Source organism: Hemiscyllium ocellatum, chromosome 2 (genome assembly GCF_020745735.1).
Source record: "Hemiscyllium ocellatum isolate sHemOce1 chromosome 2, sHemOce1.pat.X.cur, whole genome shotgun sequence".
Lineage (NCBI taxonomy): Eukaryota > Metazoa > Chordata > Chondrichthyes > Orectolobiformes > Hemiscylliidae > Hemiscyllium > Hemiscyllium ocellatum.
The window spans coordinates 3,272,778-3,292,836 of record NC_083402.1 but is presented as its reverse complement, the minus strand read 5'-3'; the positions used below and the strand labels follow the sequence as shown (position 1 = coordinate 3,292,836).

Sequence of the window (20,059 nt, the reverse complement as noted above, 5' to 3'; positions counted from 1 at the left end):
GTGTATGTTTGTATAGGAGTGCCTGTGTGTGTGAGAGTGTGTGTGAGAGTGTGTGTGTGCGTGTGTGTGTGTGTGTGTGTGTGTGTGTAGGAATATCTGTGTGTGTGTGTGTAGTGCAATGGTGGTCACCTGTAATGTGACATGAACCCAAGGTCCCAGTTGAGGCCTTCCCTATGGGTGCTGAACTTAGCTATCAGCCTCTGCTCGGCCACGTTTCTCTATTGCCTGTCCCGAAGTCCACCTTGGAGGATGGTTACCCGAAGGTCACCACTGGTCCAGGACATTCAGCCTCGGACCTTCGGGTGACCATCCTCCAAGTTCAGTACCCATTGGGAGGGCCTCAACCGGGACCTTGGGTTCATGTCATATTACAGGTGACCACCATTGCACTACACACACACACAGATATTCCTACACACATGGACACACAGACACCCACACACACCCTTACAGGCACACACACTCCCACAATCACACATGCACCCCCTCACAGACTTAAGACACTCTGCACTCACTACACACACACGCATACACTTCTTACACTCACAACCCCTAACGCAGACAGACAGACAGACACACACACACACACACACACACACACACATAGACCCACATGCACACAAATATTTTGTGGGGTGAATTTGTACTTGCAGGGTTACATTGTACTTTGCTCAAAAACTGCATGCATTCATGTAGAACTCTGAGCTCAAAAGCTGCATGAATTTATGTAAAACTCCGTTATCTCACTTTTTAGATTAGAATCAATCTAAACATCATGGCATAGACAGAGAACACATGGGGCCAACACCTTCAACATATTGTCTAGCTATCACCATTGTTAACAGCTAACCCGACAATGCAACTTTTTAAAAAGAAGGGTTTTGTGATTTACACATGAAAGAAGTGAAACTATCACTGTATTCTAACAGATGAAAGGCTTCACAGACAATCAATTTATCAATGTATAATTTCAGTTACGTCACACTGTAAATTTTTGCTACAAATTCTGTGTGTTAGGATTGAGCCCTCCACTATCACCTGATGAAGGAGTGTCGCTCCGAAAGCTAGTGTGCTTCCAATTAAACCTGTTGGACTATAACCTGGTGTTGTGTGATTTTTAACTTTGTACACCCCAGTCCAACACCGGCATCTTCAAATCATACATTTTGGTGTCATCTACAAACTTACTAACCATGCTTTCCATATTCTCATCTAAATCAATTAAATAAATGACAAACAAAAGTGGACCCAGTACTAATCTCTGTGGAAGACCACTGGCCACGGATCTCCAGACTAAAAAACAACCCTCCACCATCACTCTCTGTGTCCTGCCGTTCAGTCAATTGTGTATCCAAGTGGCAAGCTCACCCTGAATCCCATGTGATCTAACTTAACTAATTAATGTACCAACTGGAACCTTGTCAAAGGCTTTACTAAAGTCTAAGTTTGTGAGACAAGGTTTCCCTTGCACAAAACCATGCTGACTATTCTTAATCATTCCTTTCGTCTCTAAATGCTTATAAATCGTATTTTTCAGAATCACTTCCAACACTTACCCACCACCAAAGTCAGACTAACAGGTCTGTAGTTCCCAGGCTTCTCCTTACCGCCCTTCTTAAACAAAGTCACAACATTAGTCCCTCTCCAGTCATCTAACACCTATCTTTAGTTATAGATGACCCTGCAATTTCCCCCTTAATCTCCCACAAATTCCTGTTACACATTAAATCAGGCCTCGGAGATTTATCCACCTTTATATTTTCTAAGGCCTCCAGCAGTTCCTCTTCTGCAAAGTGAATTGTTTACAAAACTTTAATATTTACCTCCCTGAGTTCTCTCGCCTCAATTTCTTTCTCCACAGTAAATCTGTTTAATATCTGCCCTGTAGTCACTCTGAGACATGATTGACCTTAGCAACTGGAGCCATATTTGCCACCACAGAAATGCCTATCCATTCTCCTTACAATTGAATCCCCATGACCATTGCATTTCTACACCTTTTACTCTATCTCTGTGCAAGACAACCAACCATGGTGCCACAAAGTTAGCTGTTGCTTTTTTTCCTGAGTGACTATCATCCCAACAGTATCTAAAGTGGCATATCCGTTTCCCTACAAGGGAAAAGCTACACGGGATTCCTGTACTACCTACCTAGTCCTCTTACTCTGCCTGATGGTCACCTTTCTGCTTATGGAATCCTACCCTGCAGTGTGACCACCTCTCTGTACATGCTATCCACAATTCTCTCAGCTTCACAACATTCCTCAGTGTCCCCAGCCACCACAACAGCTCCCTAACTCAAGCTACCAGGAGTTGCATCTGGAGACCCTTCCTGCACATGTGCTGGTCTCGGTCACTGAGAATGTACCTATATTACTGTAATAACTCCAGAGAGACCTGTTCCTTATTGAGTCATCCTTTATTTACACTTGAAGAATCCTTGACACTGATCTAGAGCCAACTCTCAGAGTGAACAGAACCTGACACATCCTTTTTTCTTTTGTTTTCCTTTTCTCTTTTTTTCCTTCTTCTCAATAGCCCCCACACTACCACTACAACCAAAGGCGGTCGAGCAGTAGTGCTTATATTTTCCTCAACTCACCCACAGCTATGTATGTATGTGTACTGAGACAGTAAACATACACCACTGTGCAAATCACCAGCAGGAAAGAACCCATGTGGCGAGTGAAACAGTAACAAGCAAAGCTTGATAAAGGCAATGCTTAAGACAAAGAATGAAGTGGTTGGTGGGGTGGTAGGGAGAGAAGGAAGGGACTAAATCGAAATAGAGTTTGGGAGGGAAATAAAGCACTCCATTCCCTGCAGTACACCCTTCTCCCTCAAAGTATTGAGAGCATTGGTGGATGCCATGTGTTCCCTCTCCAATGACAGCGAGCCTCAAATGAAGAGAGGCATACAATTGGCACAGGTGACAGACTCCATGGCCCATTGCCTGGATCTGTTTATAGACAGCCTAGTCAGTTCCAGGAGTAGACCCATGAAGAGGTCCTCCCATTTGCCCACCAGGTATCCAAAGATCAGGACCATGGGGCTGAAGTGCAACTGAAAACTTAGCAGATGGTTTCTCAAATAAAAAGGGGGTGCAAATGTCCACAACCAATATATAGATGGTCCACGACTCTACAGTGCTGCAAATTAAGCAGTTGGCCTGGGAAGATCATGAATCATCACAATCTGCAGTTGTAAGTAACTACTGCATACAACACCTCCACCAGGTCCCTGAGGGACAGAGGAAATGCTCCTGTGAGGAGGGCCCTCCGTTACTCTTACTTATATCTGTCAGCGGGCTCCCTGATTGGACCAGATTAATAGCCGAATCAGGGAACTCATATTCAATGAGGTCCACCAATCTGACCTCGTTAGAATCACTACATTTATCAAATAACAGGAGGAGCTCGCCACAGCTTTGAGCTCACCTGCTATGACTTACTGTTTTAAACTAACCTCATTAGAGGTTGATTAATATCAAATAATATCACTTTCTCTAAGGTCAACTGTCCTGGTCCATTTTACCACAGGCTATGACTCTTCGAAATTATAAATTACAAATGAACCTTACAAGCATGAAGTGATAAAAATGGTAAATATTTACCTGACTGTACCTATTTACCAATCAGCTCTATTACAGGTACATTAAGGGCGAAAGAATAACAAGAGTAGGCCCATTAAGGACCACAGCAGAATTTTGTGATTGGAGCCAGAGAATGTAGATTGGGTTCTAAATAAATACTTTGTGTTTGTGTTCACTAGTGAGAGAGATGATGTGGGTGTAGAAAAGTAGATAAATTTATAAGGTCAGATGAAATATATCCCAGGTTGTTGAAAGAGATATGGGATGAAATAGCAGCAGTGCTTTCAAAAATTTTCAATTCCTTTCTGGTGAACGGAGAGATGTTGGAGGACTGGAGGACGGCCAATCAAGAATGAGGCAAGGGATCAACAAGGAAACTGCAGGCCAGTGAGTTTAGCCTTGGTGATGTGAAACATTTGGAAGCAATTCTGAGAGACAGAATTCAATTCAACCATCTCAATGTGGCCATCACATCCAAATGCAATAAGATGTGGACAATTTTCAGGCTTTGACTAACAAGTAGGAGAAAGTGAGGATTACAAATGCAGGAGATCAGAGTCGAAAAGTGTGGATATTGCCCACATCTTGTTGCATTTGAACGTGGATTGCTTCAGTGTCTGAGGAGTTGCAAATGGTACTGAACATTGTGCGATGATCAACAAACATCCCCACTTCTGACCTTATGATGGAAGGTCATTGATGAAGCATCTGAAGATAGTTGGGTCTAGGACACTACCCTGAGGAACTCTTGCAGAGATGTCCTGGAGTTGAAATGTCTGATCTCCAACAACTAGGCATAAGTGAGGACTGCAGATGCTGGAAATCAGAGTAGATTAGAATGGTACTGGAAAAGCACATTAGGTCAAGCAGCATCCAAGGAACAGGAAAGTAGACATTTTGGGCAAAACCCTTCATTAGGAATGAAGGCAGGGAGCCTCCAGGGTGGAGAGATAAATGGGAGGGGTTTGGGGCTGGGGACAAGGTAGCAAAGAGTACAGTAGGTGGATGGGAGTGGGGATGAAGGTGATAGGTCAGAGAGGCAGGTGGGAGAAGGTAGCAAAGAGTACAATAGGTGAATGGGGGTGGGGGTAGAGGTGATAGGTCAGAGGGGAGGGTGGGAGAAGGTAGCAAAGAGTACAATAGGTGGATGGGGGTGGGATGAGGTTATAGGTCAGAGGGGAGGGTGGAGTGGATAGGTGGGAAGGCAGATTGGCAGGTAGGACAGGTCATGAGGATGGTGCTGAGTTGGAAGGTTGGAACTGGGGTAAGGTGGGGGGAGGGGAACTGAGGAAACTGATGAAGTCCACATTGATGCCCTGGAGTTGAAGTGTTCCAAGGCAGAAGTTGAGGCGTTCTTCCTCCAGGCGTCGGGTGGTGAGGGATTGGCGGTGAAGGAGGCCCAGGACCTTCATGCTCTCGGCAGAGTGGGAGGGGGAGTTGAAATGTTGGGCCACAGGGCGGTGTGGTTGATTGGTGCAGGTGTCCTGGAGATGTTCCCTAAAGCACTCTGCGAGAAAGTGTCCAGTCTCCCCAATGTAGAGGAGACCGCATCAGAAGCAACGGATACAATAAATGACATTGGTGGATGTGCAAGTGAAACTTTGATGGATGTGGAAGGTTCCTTTGGGGCCTTGGATGGAGGTGAGAGAGGAGGTGTGGGCACAGGTTTTGCAATTCCTGCGGTGGCAGGGAAAGGTACCAGGTGGGGAGGGTGGGTTGATGGGGGGGCATAGACCTGACCAGGTGGTCACGGAGGGAACGGTGTTTGCGGAAAGTGAAAAGAGGTGGGGAGGGAAATATATCCCTGGTGTTGGGGTCCATTTGTACATGACGGAAATGTCAGTGGATGATGAGGTTCATGTGAATGTTGGTAGGGTCGAAGGTGAGGACCGGGGGGTTCTGTCCTTGATACGGTTGGATGGGTGGACTTTGAGGGAGGAGTGGTGGGATGAGGATGAGATGCGTTTGAGGGCATCTTCAACCATGTGGGAAGGGAAATTGTGGTCTTTAAAGAAGGAGGCTATCTGATGTGTTCTGTGATGGAAATGGTCCTCCTGGTTGCAGATATGGCGGAGGCGGAGGAATTGGGATTATGGGATAGCATTTTTCAGGAGGTAGGGTGAGAAGAGGTATAATCCAGGTAGCTGTGGGAGTTGGTGGGTTTGTAAAAAATGTCAATGTCGAGTCAGTCATCATTGATGGAGATGGAAAGGTCCAGAAGGGGATGTCAGAGATGGTCCAGGTGAATTTAAGGTCAGGTGGAATGTGTTGGTAAAGTTGATGAACTGCTCAACCTCCTCACGGGAGCACGAGGTGGCACCAATGCAGTCATCAATGTAGGGGAGGAAGAGGTGGGGAGTGGTGCTGGTGTAATTACGGAAGATGGACTGTTCTACGTAGCTGACAAAGAGACAGGCATAGCTGGGGCTCATACGGGTGCCCATGGCTACCCCTTTGGTCTGGAGGAAGTGGGAGAATTCAAAGGAGAAATTGTTAGGGGTGAGGACCAGTTCAGCCAAACGATTGAGAGTGTCGGTGGAAGGGTACTGTTGGGGACGTCGGGAGAGGAAGAAACGGAGGGCTTGGAGGCCCTGGTCATGGCGGATGGAGGTGTAGAGGGATTGGATGTCCATGGTGAAGATGAGGCGTTGTGGGCCGGGGAAACGGAAGTCTTGGAGGGGGTTGAAGGCATGTGGTGTCTCGAACGTATGAGGGGAGTTCCTGGACTAGGGGGGATAGGACAGTGTCGAGGTAGGTGGAGATGAGTTCGGTGGGGCAGGAGCATGCTGAGACAATGGGTCGGCCAGGGTGGTCAGGCTTGTGGATCTTGGGAAGGAGGTAGAATCGGGAGGTGCTAGGGTTCCCGGACTACGAGGTTGGAAGCTGTGGGTGGGAGATCTCCTGAGGTGATGAGGTTCTGTATGGTCTGGGAGACCACCTAATGCCTGGAGGAAGAACGCCTCATCTTCTGTCTCAGAACATTTCAACCCCAGGGCATCAATGTGGACTTCACCAGTTTGTTGGTGAATGTCCCCAGCAAATGTCCCCTTCCCCCTCCCCCACCTTACTCCAGTTCCAAACTTCTAGCTCAGCACCATTCTCATGACCTGTCCTACCTGCCAATCTTCCTTCCCAACTATCTGCTTCACCCTTTGCTCTGACCTATCACCTTCATCTTCACCCCCCCATCCATCTATTGTACTCTTTGCTACCTTCTCCCTAGTCCCACCCCCTCCCAATTATCTCTCCACCCTGGAGGCTGCCTGCCTTCATTCCTGATGAAGGGCTTTTTCTCGAAACATCAAACTTCCTGCTCCTCAGATGCTGCCTGACCTGCTGTGCTTTTCCAGCACCACTCTAATCTAGACTCTGATCTCCAACAACCACAACCACCTTCCTATTTGTCAGGTATGACTCCAACCAGCAATGAGTTTGCCCCCTGGAACTAACTGGCTCCAGTTTTGCCAGGGTTCCTTGATGCTACATTCAGTCAAATGCAGCCTTGATGTCAAGGGCTGTCACTCTCTCCTCCCCTCAGGAATTCAGCTCTTTTGTCCATATTTGAACCAAGGCTGTAATGAGGTCAGGATTTGAATTGTCCTGGCCCAACCCAAACTGCGTCACTGAGCAGGTTTTTTTGAGTAAGTGCTGCTTGATAGCACTATTGATGACACCTTCCATCACTTTACTGATGATCAAGAGTAGACTGATGGGGCAGCAACTGACCAGGTATCATTGACTAGAAACTGAACTGGCCTCACCACACAAACACGATGGATCAGGAGCAGGTCAGAGGCTAGGAATACTGCAGCGATTAACTCATCTCCTGACTCTCCAGAGCCTGTCCATCATCTCCAAGGCACAGGTCAGGAGTGTGATGGAATACTCCCCACTTGCCTGGTGCAGCTCCAACAACACTCAAGAAGTTTGACACCATCCAAGACAAAGCAGCCTGCCTGAATCCACAAACATCCACTCTCTCCTCCACCAGCACTCAGAGCAGCATTGTGTACCATCTACAAAATGCACTGTAGAAATTCACCAAAGCTCATCAGACAGCACCTTCCAAACCCATGACCACTTCCACCTAGGGCACCAGACACACGAGAACACCATCACCTGCGAGTTCCCCTCCAAACACTCACCATCCTGTCTTGGAAATATATCCTTTACTATCGCTGGATCAAAATCCTGGAATTCCCTCCCTAACGGCATTGTGGGTCAACACACAGAAGGTGTACTGCAGCCGTTCAAGAAGACAGCTCACTACCACCTTCTCAAGGGCAACTAGGGATTGATAATAAAAGCTGGCCAGCCAGTGACACTCACAACCCACAAATGAATAAAGAAAAATTAATCTGCATTTAGAGAATCAGGAATTCATCAACAACTGTCAGCGTGGTTTGTTAAGGGAAGCCAACTTGATTGAATTTTTTGAAGAGGTGACAAAGTGTATTGATGAATCAGTGTTTTTCATGTCTTTTATGTAGACGTCAGCAAGGCTTTTGATCCACTTGGAAGGCTGATAGCAAAGGTAGCAGCCATGGGATCCAGGGAATTTAGCAAATTGGATCCAGAATTGACTGAGTAGCCATAAGCGGATGGTGATGGTCAAGAAGTGTTTTTGTGACCGGAGGTCTGTCTATCTGTCTGACGGAGTTCAACCTGGAAAAGTGTGAAGTGATTCATTTTGGAAGGTTGAATTTGAATGATGAATTCAGGGCTAAAGGCAGGATCTTGGCAATTTTGAGGAACAGAGGGATTTTGGAGTCCATATCCATTGATCCCTCAAAGTTGCCACCCAAGTTGAAAGGGGTGTTAAGAAGACATATAGTGTGTTGGTTTTCATGAGCAGGGGGATTTGAGTTTAAGAGCCACAGGTTATGCTGCAGCTCTATAATAGAGGAGTACAAGATGATGAGAGGCATAGATAGAGTAGATAGCCAGAGGCTTTTTTTTTCCCTGGGTATCATGAAGAGGCATAATTATAAGGTGATTGGAGAACAGTTTAGGTGAAATGTCAGAGGTAGGTTTGATACACAGAGAGTGGTGGGTATGTGGAATGCACTGCCAGCAGTGATCGTCGAGTCAGATACATTCGGGATATTTAAGCGACTCCTGGATAGGCACATGGATGAGCAGGGAGGTTATGCTGAACCTGTCTAAAATGTTGGTTAGGCCACAGCTAGTGAAAGTGAGGACTGCAGGTGCTGACGGTCAGAGTGAAGAGTATGGTGCTGAGAAAGCACAGCAGGTCAGGCAGCATCCGAGGAGCAGGAGAATTGACATTTCGACCATAAGCCCTTCATCAAGAATGCTAGAGTATTGTGTACAGTTCTGGGATCCACATTATAGAAGGGGTGTGATAATACTAGAGAGGGTGCAGAGGGGTTTTACTAGGATAGAATCTAGGCTGGAGAGTATTAGCTATGAAGAGATATTGGACAGTCTGAAATTGTTATCTTCGGACCAGAGGTTGAGAGGAGATACGAATGAGATGTATAAAACTGTGAGGGGCATAGATAGGGTAGACAGGAAGGGACTTGATTTAAAGTGAGGGGCAGAAAGTTTGGAGAAGACAAGGAGAGATATGTTTTCACCCAGAGGGCAGTGGAAATCTGAAACTCACTGTCTGTAAGGGTGATAAAGGTAGAGACTCTCATAGCATTGAAGTATTTAGATGTGCACTTGTGATGACAAGGCATACGTGGCTATGGGAATTGGGTTAGCTCAATGAGCTGGGTTGTTGATTTGCAGAGCAGTATGATGAAAACAGTGTGGCTTCAATTCCCATTATCGGTTTGAAATTCTCCTTCTCAATTTCTTCCCTCACCTGGAGGTCCTCATGTTAAATCACCACCAGTTGCTTCTCTCTAATAAGAGAGCAGCCCCTGTGGTCTGATAAGACTATGGTGACACAACAACAAGCCTACAGACCAAGTGCTAGAAAATGAGATTAGAATAGTATGGTGGTTATTTTACACGGGCACATACTCGGTGGACAGAAGAGCCCATTTTTGTGCTGTAGATCTCTGATCTTGCCAAATTTCACACTCACTGCAAAGCAGGTTCCCCTTGCACTTCATAAGATTGAGCCTAATCTTGAAGGAACATTCCCCCAACATCCCCGTCTCACTACTCCCATCTATCCCACCTCCCCAACCTGGCTATCATTGGGAGGCCCAACTAATTGAATGGCTGGTCAGAAGGGAAAAAGTGAGGACTGCAGATGCTGGAGATCAGAGCTAAAAAATGTGTTGCTGGAAAAGAGCAGCAGGTCAGGCAGCATCCAAGGAGCAAGAGAATCGACGTTTCGGGCATTAGCCCTTCTCAAGGAATGAAGAAGATGTGCCAAGCAGGCTAAGATAAAAGGTAGGGAGGAGGGACTTGGGGGAGGGGCGTTGAGAATGCGATAGGTGGAAAGAGGTTAAAGTGAGGGTGATAGGCCGGGGAGGGGTTGGGGAGCAGAGAGGTCGGAAAGAAGATTGCAGGTCAAGAAGGCGGTACTGAGTCCAAGGGTTGGGACTGAGATTAGGTGGGGGGAGGGGAAATGAGGAAGCTAGATGAAGGAGGCCAAGGACCTGCATGTGGCGGAGTGGGAGGGGGAGTTAAAGTGTTCAGCCACGGGGCGGTTGGGTTGGTTGGTGCGGGTGTCCCAGAGGTGTTCTCTGAAATGTTCCAGAAGTAGGCGGCCTGTCTCCCCAATATAGAGGAGGCCACATCGGGTGCAGTGGATGCAGTAAATGATGTGTGTGGAGGTGCAGGTGAATTTGTGACGGATATGGAAGGATTCCTTGGGGCCTTGGAGGGAAGTGAGGGGGGGGGTGTGGGCGCAAGTTTTGCATTTCTTGCGATTGCAGGGGAAGGTGCTGGGAGTGGAGGTTGGGTTGGTGGGGGGTGTGGACCTGACAAGGGAGTTGCGGAGGGAGTGGTCTTTCCGGAATGCTGATAGGGGAGGGGAGGGAAATTTATCCTTGGTGGTGGGGTCCGTTTGGAGGTGGCGGACATGACGAAGGATGATACGATGTATCTGGAGGTTGGTGGGGTGGTAGGTGAGGATCAGTGGGGTTCTGTCCTGGTGGCGATTGAATGGGCGGGGTTCAAGGGCGGAGGAGCGGGAAGTGGAGATCTTTGAAGAAGGAGGCCATCTGGGTTTTTCGGTAATGGAATTGGTCCTCCTGGGAGCAGATGCGGCGAAAGCGAAGAGATTGTGAATATAGGATGGTATTTTTACAGGGGGCACGGTGGGAGAAGGTGTAATCTAGGTAGCTGTGGGAGTCGGTCAGTTTATAGTAAATGTCCGTGTTGGGTCAGTTGCCCGAGATAGAAATGGACAGGTCTAGGAAGTGGAGGGAAGAGTCTGAGACAGTCCCAGTAAATTTGAGGTCAGGGTGGAAGGTGTGAGTAAATGGTGAGAAGGGAAGGCCATTTCACTAGGGTCTCTGTGTGTGATGGCAGTGTTGATTGCGGTTGTGATACACTCCAACAGGCGAAGAGCCAGATGGTTTCACAGACTAGTATACAAAGACATTAAGAAAGACAGTGAACAATTCCTGAACTGCAGTAGGGTTAGGCAACATCCGAGTAAATTTCATTTCCAGTGTTATCACATCCCTCCTATAATGTGGATTCCAGAATTGTCTATCCTTCTGATCATGCCAGAAATGTGACATAAAATTTGAACACATGGACAGTTTGACTATCATGAAACAAGGATTATTTAGTTGGTTGGCATCAGGTCATAATAAGTATGTAGGGAAATTAAGGATACATGAGAAACTGTTCACTGTATTTACATGCCATAAGCCCAAGGCCTAAAATGACTTAAGGAGTTTCTTTGTCTGTCTGTTCCCCATCCTATAAGCCTTCCTTTGTGCACCTTTTTTTACAGTGAGAGTATATTTGACTGCTCCAGCTGCCCTCCTTTAACATCACCAGCAGGTGGAAGCCCTGGCAAACTGCTCAGCTCTCTTTCTTAGTGCCCTCCTGAGCTGTCTTCTTGAATCACTGCAGTTTATTTGGTGTAGGCAGACCCATAATGCAAAAGTTATAGGATTGTGACCTAGTGACAGTGAAGGAATGGCAATATATTTCTAAGTCAGGATGGTGAGTGGCTTGGAGGGGAACTTGCAGGGGATGGTGTTCCTACATATCTTTTGCCCTATTCCTTCGAGATGAGAATGGTTGTGGGTTTGGAATATGGTGTCTAAGGAATCTTGTTGAACTTCTACAGTGCATCTTGTAGATAATATGCAAAAAACCCAAAGAACTGCAGATGTTGGAAATCAGAAACAAAAATTGAAATTTCTGGAAAACCTCAGCAGGTGTGGCAGCATCTATGGAGAGAAAACAAGGTTAATGTTTTGGATTCAGCCATCTTTCTTCAGAACATTGTAAACAGTATACACTTCTACTACTGAGCATCAGTGGCAGAGAGAGTGGATGTATTTGATGCTAGTCAAGTGAGCTGCTTCTTGAGTATTGCTGGAGTTGCTGTTATAAAGCTGGTTTCTTTTTTCCAAAAGCTGTTCCTTTTCTTAAGGATACTGTGTCCTTGCTTTTCTCAGAATGGTAATAAACTGCTCTCGGTACCGATTAGTCTGGTTTGGTAGAGAGATTAAAGGGTATTGAGAGGCCTCTTTGTTTATATGTAAACAGATGAGACTTCAGGCCAAAGTGGTCATGTTTTAGAAGTGACCTGTAGAATGAATCTCTAGCTGAGCAGTTTAGTTCAGTCCAGAACCAGTTGGGAAGTTCAGCAGTGGACTGTGTGAACTGGCTTTCTCTGTTTCTGCCCCTTATAACTTCAATCTGTAAGCGTCTGTTCCATTTTTTATATTGTTTTTCAAGAGGGTTTACTTATTGGGACTGTTGTGTACATTTGGGACACTATAATTTAGTCTAGTTTGAATAGACTGAGTTCTGTAGGGGTTCTTTATTCTGCTCTTTGTGTTTCATTGTATAATCTTCTGAATAATTTTTTGTCTGTTTTCAAATCCAGTAATCAACCTAGCTACCTCACTCTGGGTAATTTTCACTGTACACTTACTGAAACAAATTGCAAAGTTATGACCTGGGCTGCCTGCTTAAGAATGTTCTGAGTGGGCTGGCCTAGCCCCCAACAGTGCCCTCATCCTGTCAAGTGGGGTGTATTCCATCACACTCTTGACTTAAACGTTGATAACAGACCACAGTAAAATACTGTGGACGAATAGGCTTGTATTTAACACTACACAAAGAGAACCACAGAGCCGTAGTGAATTTTCCACAATATACAATGACTACTCTCATATTTTTTAATCGTACAAGGCAATACAGCAGATCAAAACTTTTTTTAAATTACGTCAATAATGTTGAAAATCAAAGAAATAAACTGCATTTAAGTAAATTGTGCCACCAATTTGAACTTTAATGTAGAAATAATACTTTGGAGATAATAAGTCAAAAGTGCGGTGCTAGAAAAGCACAGCAGGTCAGGCAGCATCCGAGGAGCAGGAGAATCGACATTTCGGGCATAAGCCCTTCATCAGGAATGAGATCTCCTGCTCCTCAGATGCTGCTTGACCTGCTGTGCTTTTCAAGTACCACACTCAACTCTGATATCCAACATCTGCAATCCTCACTTTCTCCTCACTGTGATGCACGGTGGCACAGTGGTTAGCACTGTTGCCTCATGGTGCCAGAGACCTGGGGTCAATTCCAGCCTCAGGCAACAGTCTGTGTGGAGTTTGCACATTCTTCCCGTGTCTGTGTGGGTTTCCTCCCACAGTCCAAAAATGTGCAGGTAAGGTGAATTGGCCATGCTAAATTGCTCATAGTGTGAGGTTAAGGGGTAAATATAGGGGAATGGGTCTGGGTGGGTTGCTCTTCGGAGGGTCGATGTGGACTTGTTGGGCCGAAGGGCCTGTTTCCACACTGTAAGTAATCTAATCTAATCTAATCATAATAAGCCTAATGAGAACCACTTGCCAAACATATTATCATAGTTCTGTCATCTTTACAGAGTGTGACTTTGCAATACCGGAGTACACCTTATGTGAATGGGTGTATAGGCCATGTGAAAGTCCCTGTTTAAAGACCTGCCAGGATCCACTTGGAAGTAAATGCACTCTATCGGTAAAGTAAGTATATTTGTACAGAATCACTCTATTCATATATACACAAAATCAAATAAATAGCAGCAGAATTAATATTTATGCTACAAGTAAGTGTGCAATATAAGGGTGTTTCAAGTTCATTGAATTGATGAATGAAATGACTTGCCTTTACCAATCCCTGTTTGATCTCTTGTCAGTTCATCTTTGCCCACATGAACATTCTGTTCCTGATGAGTGACCATAGTAATTTTGCCACACTGATGTTTGAACAATGCACCCACTGTTTTGTTGTTTATCACAGAAGGACAGGAGTATTCTTAGAATCACACAGTACAGAAGAGGGCCTTCAGCCAATCGGGTCTGCACTGACAAAGACTCCTGTAAATCTACACTTGTCCCACTTACTCTTCCAAACACTTTTTAAATTGTGTGAAATTTCCTGCCTCAACTACCCTCCCAGACACAGCATTCCAGATTCCCACCACCCTCTACGTAAAAATATTTTTATCCCTCCTCACAATTTAAAGCTCCAGACATACCTTCCAGATGAAGCAGTGATTTCCTTGTATATCGTTCAATTTAGTCTGCTTCATTCACTGCTCACAATCGTCTCCTCTTCAGTAGGAAAACAAAACGCAGACTGGATGTTCGTCAAACACCTACACTCTGTCTGTTAAAAAACAACTCCCATATTCCAGTTGCCTGCTACTTCAACACACACCATGTTCCCACACCAACATTTCTATCTCGGGCCTGCTGCACTGTTCCAGCAAGTTGCAGCTCAAATTGGAAGAACAGCACCACCTTCTGCCTGCGGATCCTTCAACTTCTAGGACTCAATCAACAGCAAGTTCAGGTCATTTTAGAGCTTGAACACCTCTTTCCACTCACCCTACATCCTTAGGTCCTGTCATAACATGGGCTGCTTTCAGCACAGCCATCCCATTTCACCTCCTCATGGTTCCCAATATTAACTTTACCTTCTCCCTGGCTTATTATCAAGGCACCCTTCTCCCTCCTCACAATTCAAGGCTCCATGGTGGCCCAATTGTTAGCACTGATGCCTCACAGTGCCAGGGACCCAGGTTTGATTCCAGCATCATGTGACTGTCTGTGTGAAGTTTGCACATTGTCCCGTGTTTGTGTGGCTTTTCTCCAGGTGCTCTGGTTTCCTCCTGCAGTCCAAAGATGTGTAGGTTGGGTGGATTGGACACGCTAAATTGCTCATGATGTGCACGCTAGATGGATGATTAACCATGGGAAATGCAGGGTTACAGGGATAGGGCAGAGGGGGTTGCAAGGTTGAATCTGGATGGGATGGTCTTTGGAGGGTTGGTGTGGACAGTTTTCATACTTTAAGAATTCCATGTTATAATTTTCTCAGTCAACTTTCACCAGAACCTACCTTGTTTTAATAAAATCTGCCTTTCCCCAATCCAAAGCATTTTCTTGCAGATTACCTTTCTCTTTTTTCATAATAAACTTAAAATGTACGGTCAGACACAAAAGCAGAAGTTGCTCGAAAAGCTCAGTAGGTCTAGCAGATCTGTGAAGAGAAATCAAAGTTAACATTTTGGGTCCTTCCTCAGACCTTACCTGAAATGTTAACTTTCATTCCTCTTCTCAAATGCTGCCTGAACTGCTGAGCTTTTCCAGAAATTTCTGTTTCTGATTTACAGTATCTGCAGTTCTTTCAGTTTTTAATTAAAATGTACGGTGTTGTGATAGCTGTCTCAAAAATATTGCTCTACATTAACATCCAAGAATTGTCCAGCTTCATTCCCAGAATTAGGTTCAGCATTGAACTATGCCTTGTTCAATCTTCTGCATGTTGATATAAAAAGCTCTCCTGTATACATTTCAAAAATTCTGCCCCTTCTTAACCTTTTAAACTATCTCAATTAATGTTGGGTAGGTTGAAAACCCCTAAAGTCATTATCGTATTATTGCTTTTATCAACATCAGTGAATTATCTACATATCTGCTCTTCAATATACTTCCAACAGTGTGTCTGCCCACATTTTATTCCTGAGCTCTACCCACAGAACTTCATTTGAAGACCCTTCCAAGATATTGTCTCCCTTTCCTGCAGTAACTGACTCCTTGATTAATAATGTGACATCATCTCCTCTTACACCCTTTCTGTCCTGCCTGAAGATCCTATACTCCTGAAAGTTGAGTTGCCAGTTCTGCCCCTCTGGAGAAAGTGAGGACTGCAGACTCTGGAAAATCAGAATCGAAGAGTGTGGCACTGGAAAAGCATAGCAGGTCAGATAGCATCCGAGGAGCGGGAGAGTCGACGTTTTGGGCATATGTTCATCTACCCCTCCCTCAACTATAGCTCTATTGTGACACAGAAAAAAGTCATTTGGCCCACTATATCTGAACTAGCTCCTCAGATGACCATCATTATATAGTATCAGTCTCTTGCCTTATCCTCCTCATCCATGCACAATGTTTCTGTCTGAATAATCATGCAGTATCTTTTTGATTATCTCAGTTGAATCTTGTTCGACCACATATCCAGGCAGAACACTGCATACCCTATCACTCACTATGTGAAAAAACTTTGCATTTGCTTCTTTTGCAAATGTCTTTAAATCCACACCCCTTGGTTCTTGATCCTTGTAGGAGCAGGGCCAGTTTCTCTCTATCTCTTCTATTCGGTCCCCAAATTATCATTTTAAAACCTACATCCTCGATTCCAAGCACATACATATTAGTACATAGATAAGACAATGTGACAGTTCTGCAGAAATATTAAAGGTGGCAAATAGGTTAAAAAGGAACAACTCAACTGTGTGTCAAGGATTTACACTCAGAAGATAGAATGTTTGACTTTTCACAGTTCTTATGGTTTCCTATTGATGAGATCCAATTATTGCTGGCCACAGAGCAATGAAACCAGATTTCACAATCATCTAGGAAACAGAGTTGGGGTTGGTGATATTTCATTTTGTTCAGGACACAAGTATTTTAAAAGGAGACAGTGAGAGTTATTTTCCTTGCAAGTTACTTCAGCAATGCAACATCTAGATGTGTACTGAGAAAGTAAAGCACATTAGTCCAGATGTTCTCGTTAGTGCAAGAACAGCACAGATTATTTGGGTTTTCTCAAGTCTGTTTATTGAGAAATTAAAATAATAGAATCCTGTCTTATATCTCCATTAAAATATTGACTCGTGTTTTCCAATAGGTCACTTGATTCATAAACAGCAGGCAATTCCCAGTTTCTTTGACTTTTTAACTTTTGATTTTGAAGGAATCATATGATAAACCCTTCTAAATTCCCATGAGTCAGGTCCCAGCCTATTTAACCTTTTCTGTCAAGACAATCCCTCCATACTGGGGATTATCCTAGTGAACATTCTCTGAGCTGCCTCCAATGAAATAATATATTTTTTAAATTAAGGGAATCAAAACTGCTCACAGATGTGGTCGCATCTGCATCTTGTACAGGTTCATTAAGACTTCCTTATATGCCAACCCCATTGAAATAAAGGCCAAGATTCTATTAGCCTTCCTGATTACCTGCTGCCCCCAGTGTGCTTGCTTTCCATGCAAATCTTACCAGGACTTGTACATTTAATGGTAAGGTGCAAGGGTTGCTGAACAAAGGTACCTTAGAGTGCAGGTTTATAGCTCCTTGAAAATAGAGTTGCAGGCAGATAGGATAGTGAAGAAGGTGTTTGGTATGCTTTCCTTTATTGGTCAAGAGTATTGAGTACAGGAGTTGGGTGGTCATGTTGTGGCTGTACAGGACGTTGGTTGGGCCACTGTTGGAATATTGCTGATCTCCTTCCTATCAGAAGTATGTTGTGAAACTTGAAAGGGTTCGGAAAAGATTTACAAGGATGTTGCCAGGGTTGGAGGATTTGAGCTATAGGGAGAGGTTGAATAGTCTGGGGCTGTTTTCCTTGGAGCTTCAGAGGCTGAGGGGTGACCTTTTCAAGGTTTATAAAATCATGAGAGGCATAGAAAGGATAAATAGACAAGGTCTTTTCGCTGGGTTGGGTGAGTCTAGAACTAGAGGGCATAGGTTTAAGATGAGACGGGAAAGATATAAAGACACCTAAGGGGCATCTTTTTCACACACACAGGGTGGTAAGTGTATGGAATGAGCTGCCAGAGGAAGTGGTGGAGGCTAGTACAATTGCCACATTTAAAAGGCATCTGGAATTATGAATAGGAAGTGTTTGGAGGGATATGGGTCAGGTGCTGGTAGGTAATTGACGAGCTGAAAATGTGTTGCTGGTTAAAGCACAGCAGGTCAGGCAGCATCCAAGGAACAAGAAATTCGACATTTCGGGCCAGAGCCCTTCATCAGGAATGAGGAGAGTGTGCCAGGCAGGCTAAGATAAAAGGTAGGGAGGAGGGACTTGGGGGAGGGGCGATGGAGATGTGATAGGTGGAAGGAGGTCAAGGTGAGGGTGATAGGCCGGAGTGGGGTGGGGGCGGAGAGGTCAGGAAGAAGATTGCAGGTTAGGAGGGCGGTGCTGAGTTCGAGGGAATCGACTGAGACAAGGGGGGGGGAGGGAAAGTGAGGAAACTGGAGAAATCTGAGTTCATCCCTTGTGGTTGGAGGGTTCCCAGGCGGAAGATGAGGCGCTCCTCCTCCAACCGTCGTGTTGTTATGTTCCGGCGATGGAGGAGTCCAAGGACCTGCATGTCCTCGGTGGAGTGGGAGGGAGAGTTAAAGTGTTGAGCCATGGGTTGGTTGGTCCGGGCGTCCCAGAGGTGTTCCCTGAAGCGTTCCGCAAGTAGGCGGCCCGTCTCCCCAATATAGAGGAGGCCACATCGGGTGCAGCGGATGCAATAGATGATGTGTGTGGAGGTGCAGGTGAATTTGTGGCGGATATGGAAGGATCCCTTGGGGCCTTGGAGAGAAGTAAGGGAGGAGGTGTGGGCGCAAGTTTTGCATTTCCTGCGGTTGCAGGGGAAGGTGCCGGGAGTGGAGGTTGGGTTGGTGGGGGTTGTGGACCTGACGAAGGAGTCACGAAGGGAATGGTCTTTGTGGAACGCTGATTGGGGAGGGGAGGGAAATATATCCCTGGTGGTGGGGTCCGTTTGGAGTTGACGGAAATGACGGCGGATGATACAATGTATACGGAGGTTGGTGGGGTGGTAGGTGAGAACCAGTGGGGTTCTGTCTTGGTGGCGGTTGGAGGGGCGGGGCTCAAGGGCGGAGGAGTGGGAAGTGGAGGAGATGCGGTGGAGGGCATCGTCGATCACGTCTGGGGGGAATCTGCGGTCCTTGAAGAAGGAGGCCATCTGGGCTGTACGGTATTGGAACTGGTCCTCCTGGGAGCAGATGCGGCGGAGACGAAGGAATTGGGAATATGGGATGGCGTTTTTACAGGGGGCAGGGTGGGAGGAGGTGTAGTCCAGGTAGCTGTGGGAGTCAGTCGGTTTATAGAAGATGTCTGTGTTGAGTCGGTCGCCCGAGATAGAAATGGAAAGGTCTAGGAAGGGGAGGGAGGAGTCTGAGACAGTATAGGTGAATTTGAGGTCGGGATGGAAGGTGTTGGTAAAGTTGATGAACTGTTCAACATCCTCGTGGGAGCACGAGGCAGCGCCGATACAGTCATCGATGTAGCGGAGGAAAAGGTGGGGGGTGGTGCCAGTGTAGTTGCGGAAGATGGACTGTTCCACATATCCTACGATGAGACAAGCATAGCTGGGGCCCATGCGGGTGCCCATGGCGACTCCTTTAGTTTGGAGGAAGTGGGAGGATTGGAAAGAGAAGTTATTCAGGGTGAGGACCAGTTCAGTCAGTCGAAGGAGGGTGTCAGTGGGAGGTAATTGACTAGGTTGAGTTAGGATATCTGGTCAACATGGATGAGTTGGACCGAAGGGTCTGTTTCCGTGCTGCGCAGCTCTATGACTCAAAACTCTAAGTATGCCCAATTCTCTTCGCGTTGAGGCTGATGCAATTTTCCTCCAGTTAAATATTTGTTATTTGATCCCCCTTCCAAAATGAAAAATTAATCTCCTTCTTTGTTCTATTTTTCTATAATCATATAAATGCTTCATAGTTACCTGAGTGTTTTTCTGAGGAAGACAGAATTGAGTTTTCAAAAGGATCTGTTTCCATTTAATGTAATCACTACATCATGCCCTGAAAGCTTTTACTCATCTTGTTGAATGTGATAATATTTTTCTGTCTTGTTTTCGCAGGATTGAAGGTTGCTTCCCACATTGTGCAGAAGACAAAGTGCTTGATGAAACAACATACAGATGTGTCCGTTTGGATGAATGTAAATTCTCAAAACTTTATGCTGCTAAAGTAACTTTTTTAAACGTAATGATAGCTATGGCTAATCAGCTTATATTCCAGTGTCCTTCAGAGGATAGCTTTGTAGAGCTATCT

At 45.5% G+C, this 20,059-nt stretch overlaps 1 protein-coding gene across 1 annotated transcript in view; it reads left to right on the top strand.

Annotated features, from left to right (window-relative positions):
• Nucleotides 1-20,059, top strand: part of LOC132829788 (uncharacterized) — a 104,351-nt gene that overhangs the window by 58,639 nt on the left and 25,653 nt on the right. Inside the window, exons 6-7 of the mRNA XM_060847155.1 lie at nt 13,596-13,713; nt 19,867-19,946. Coding sequence (XP_060703138.1) covers nt 13,596-13,713; nt 19,867-19,946 — 198 coding nt within the window. The remainder of the gene's footprint in view (nt 1-13,595; nt 13,714-19,866; nt 19,947-20,059) is intronic.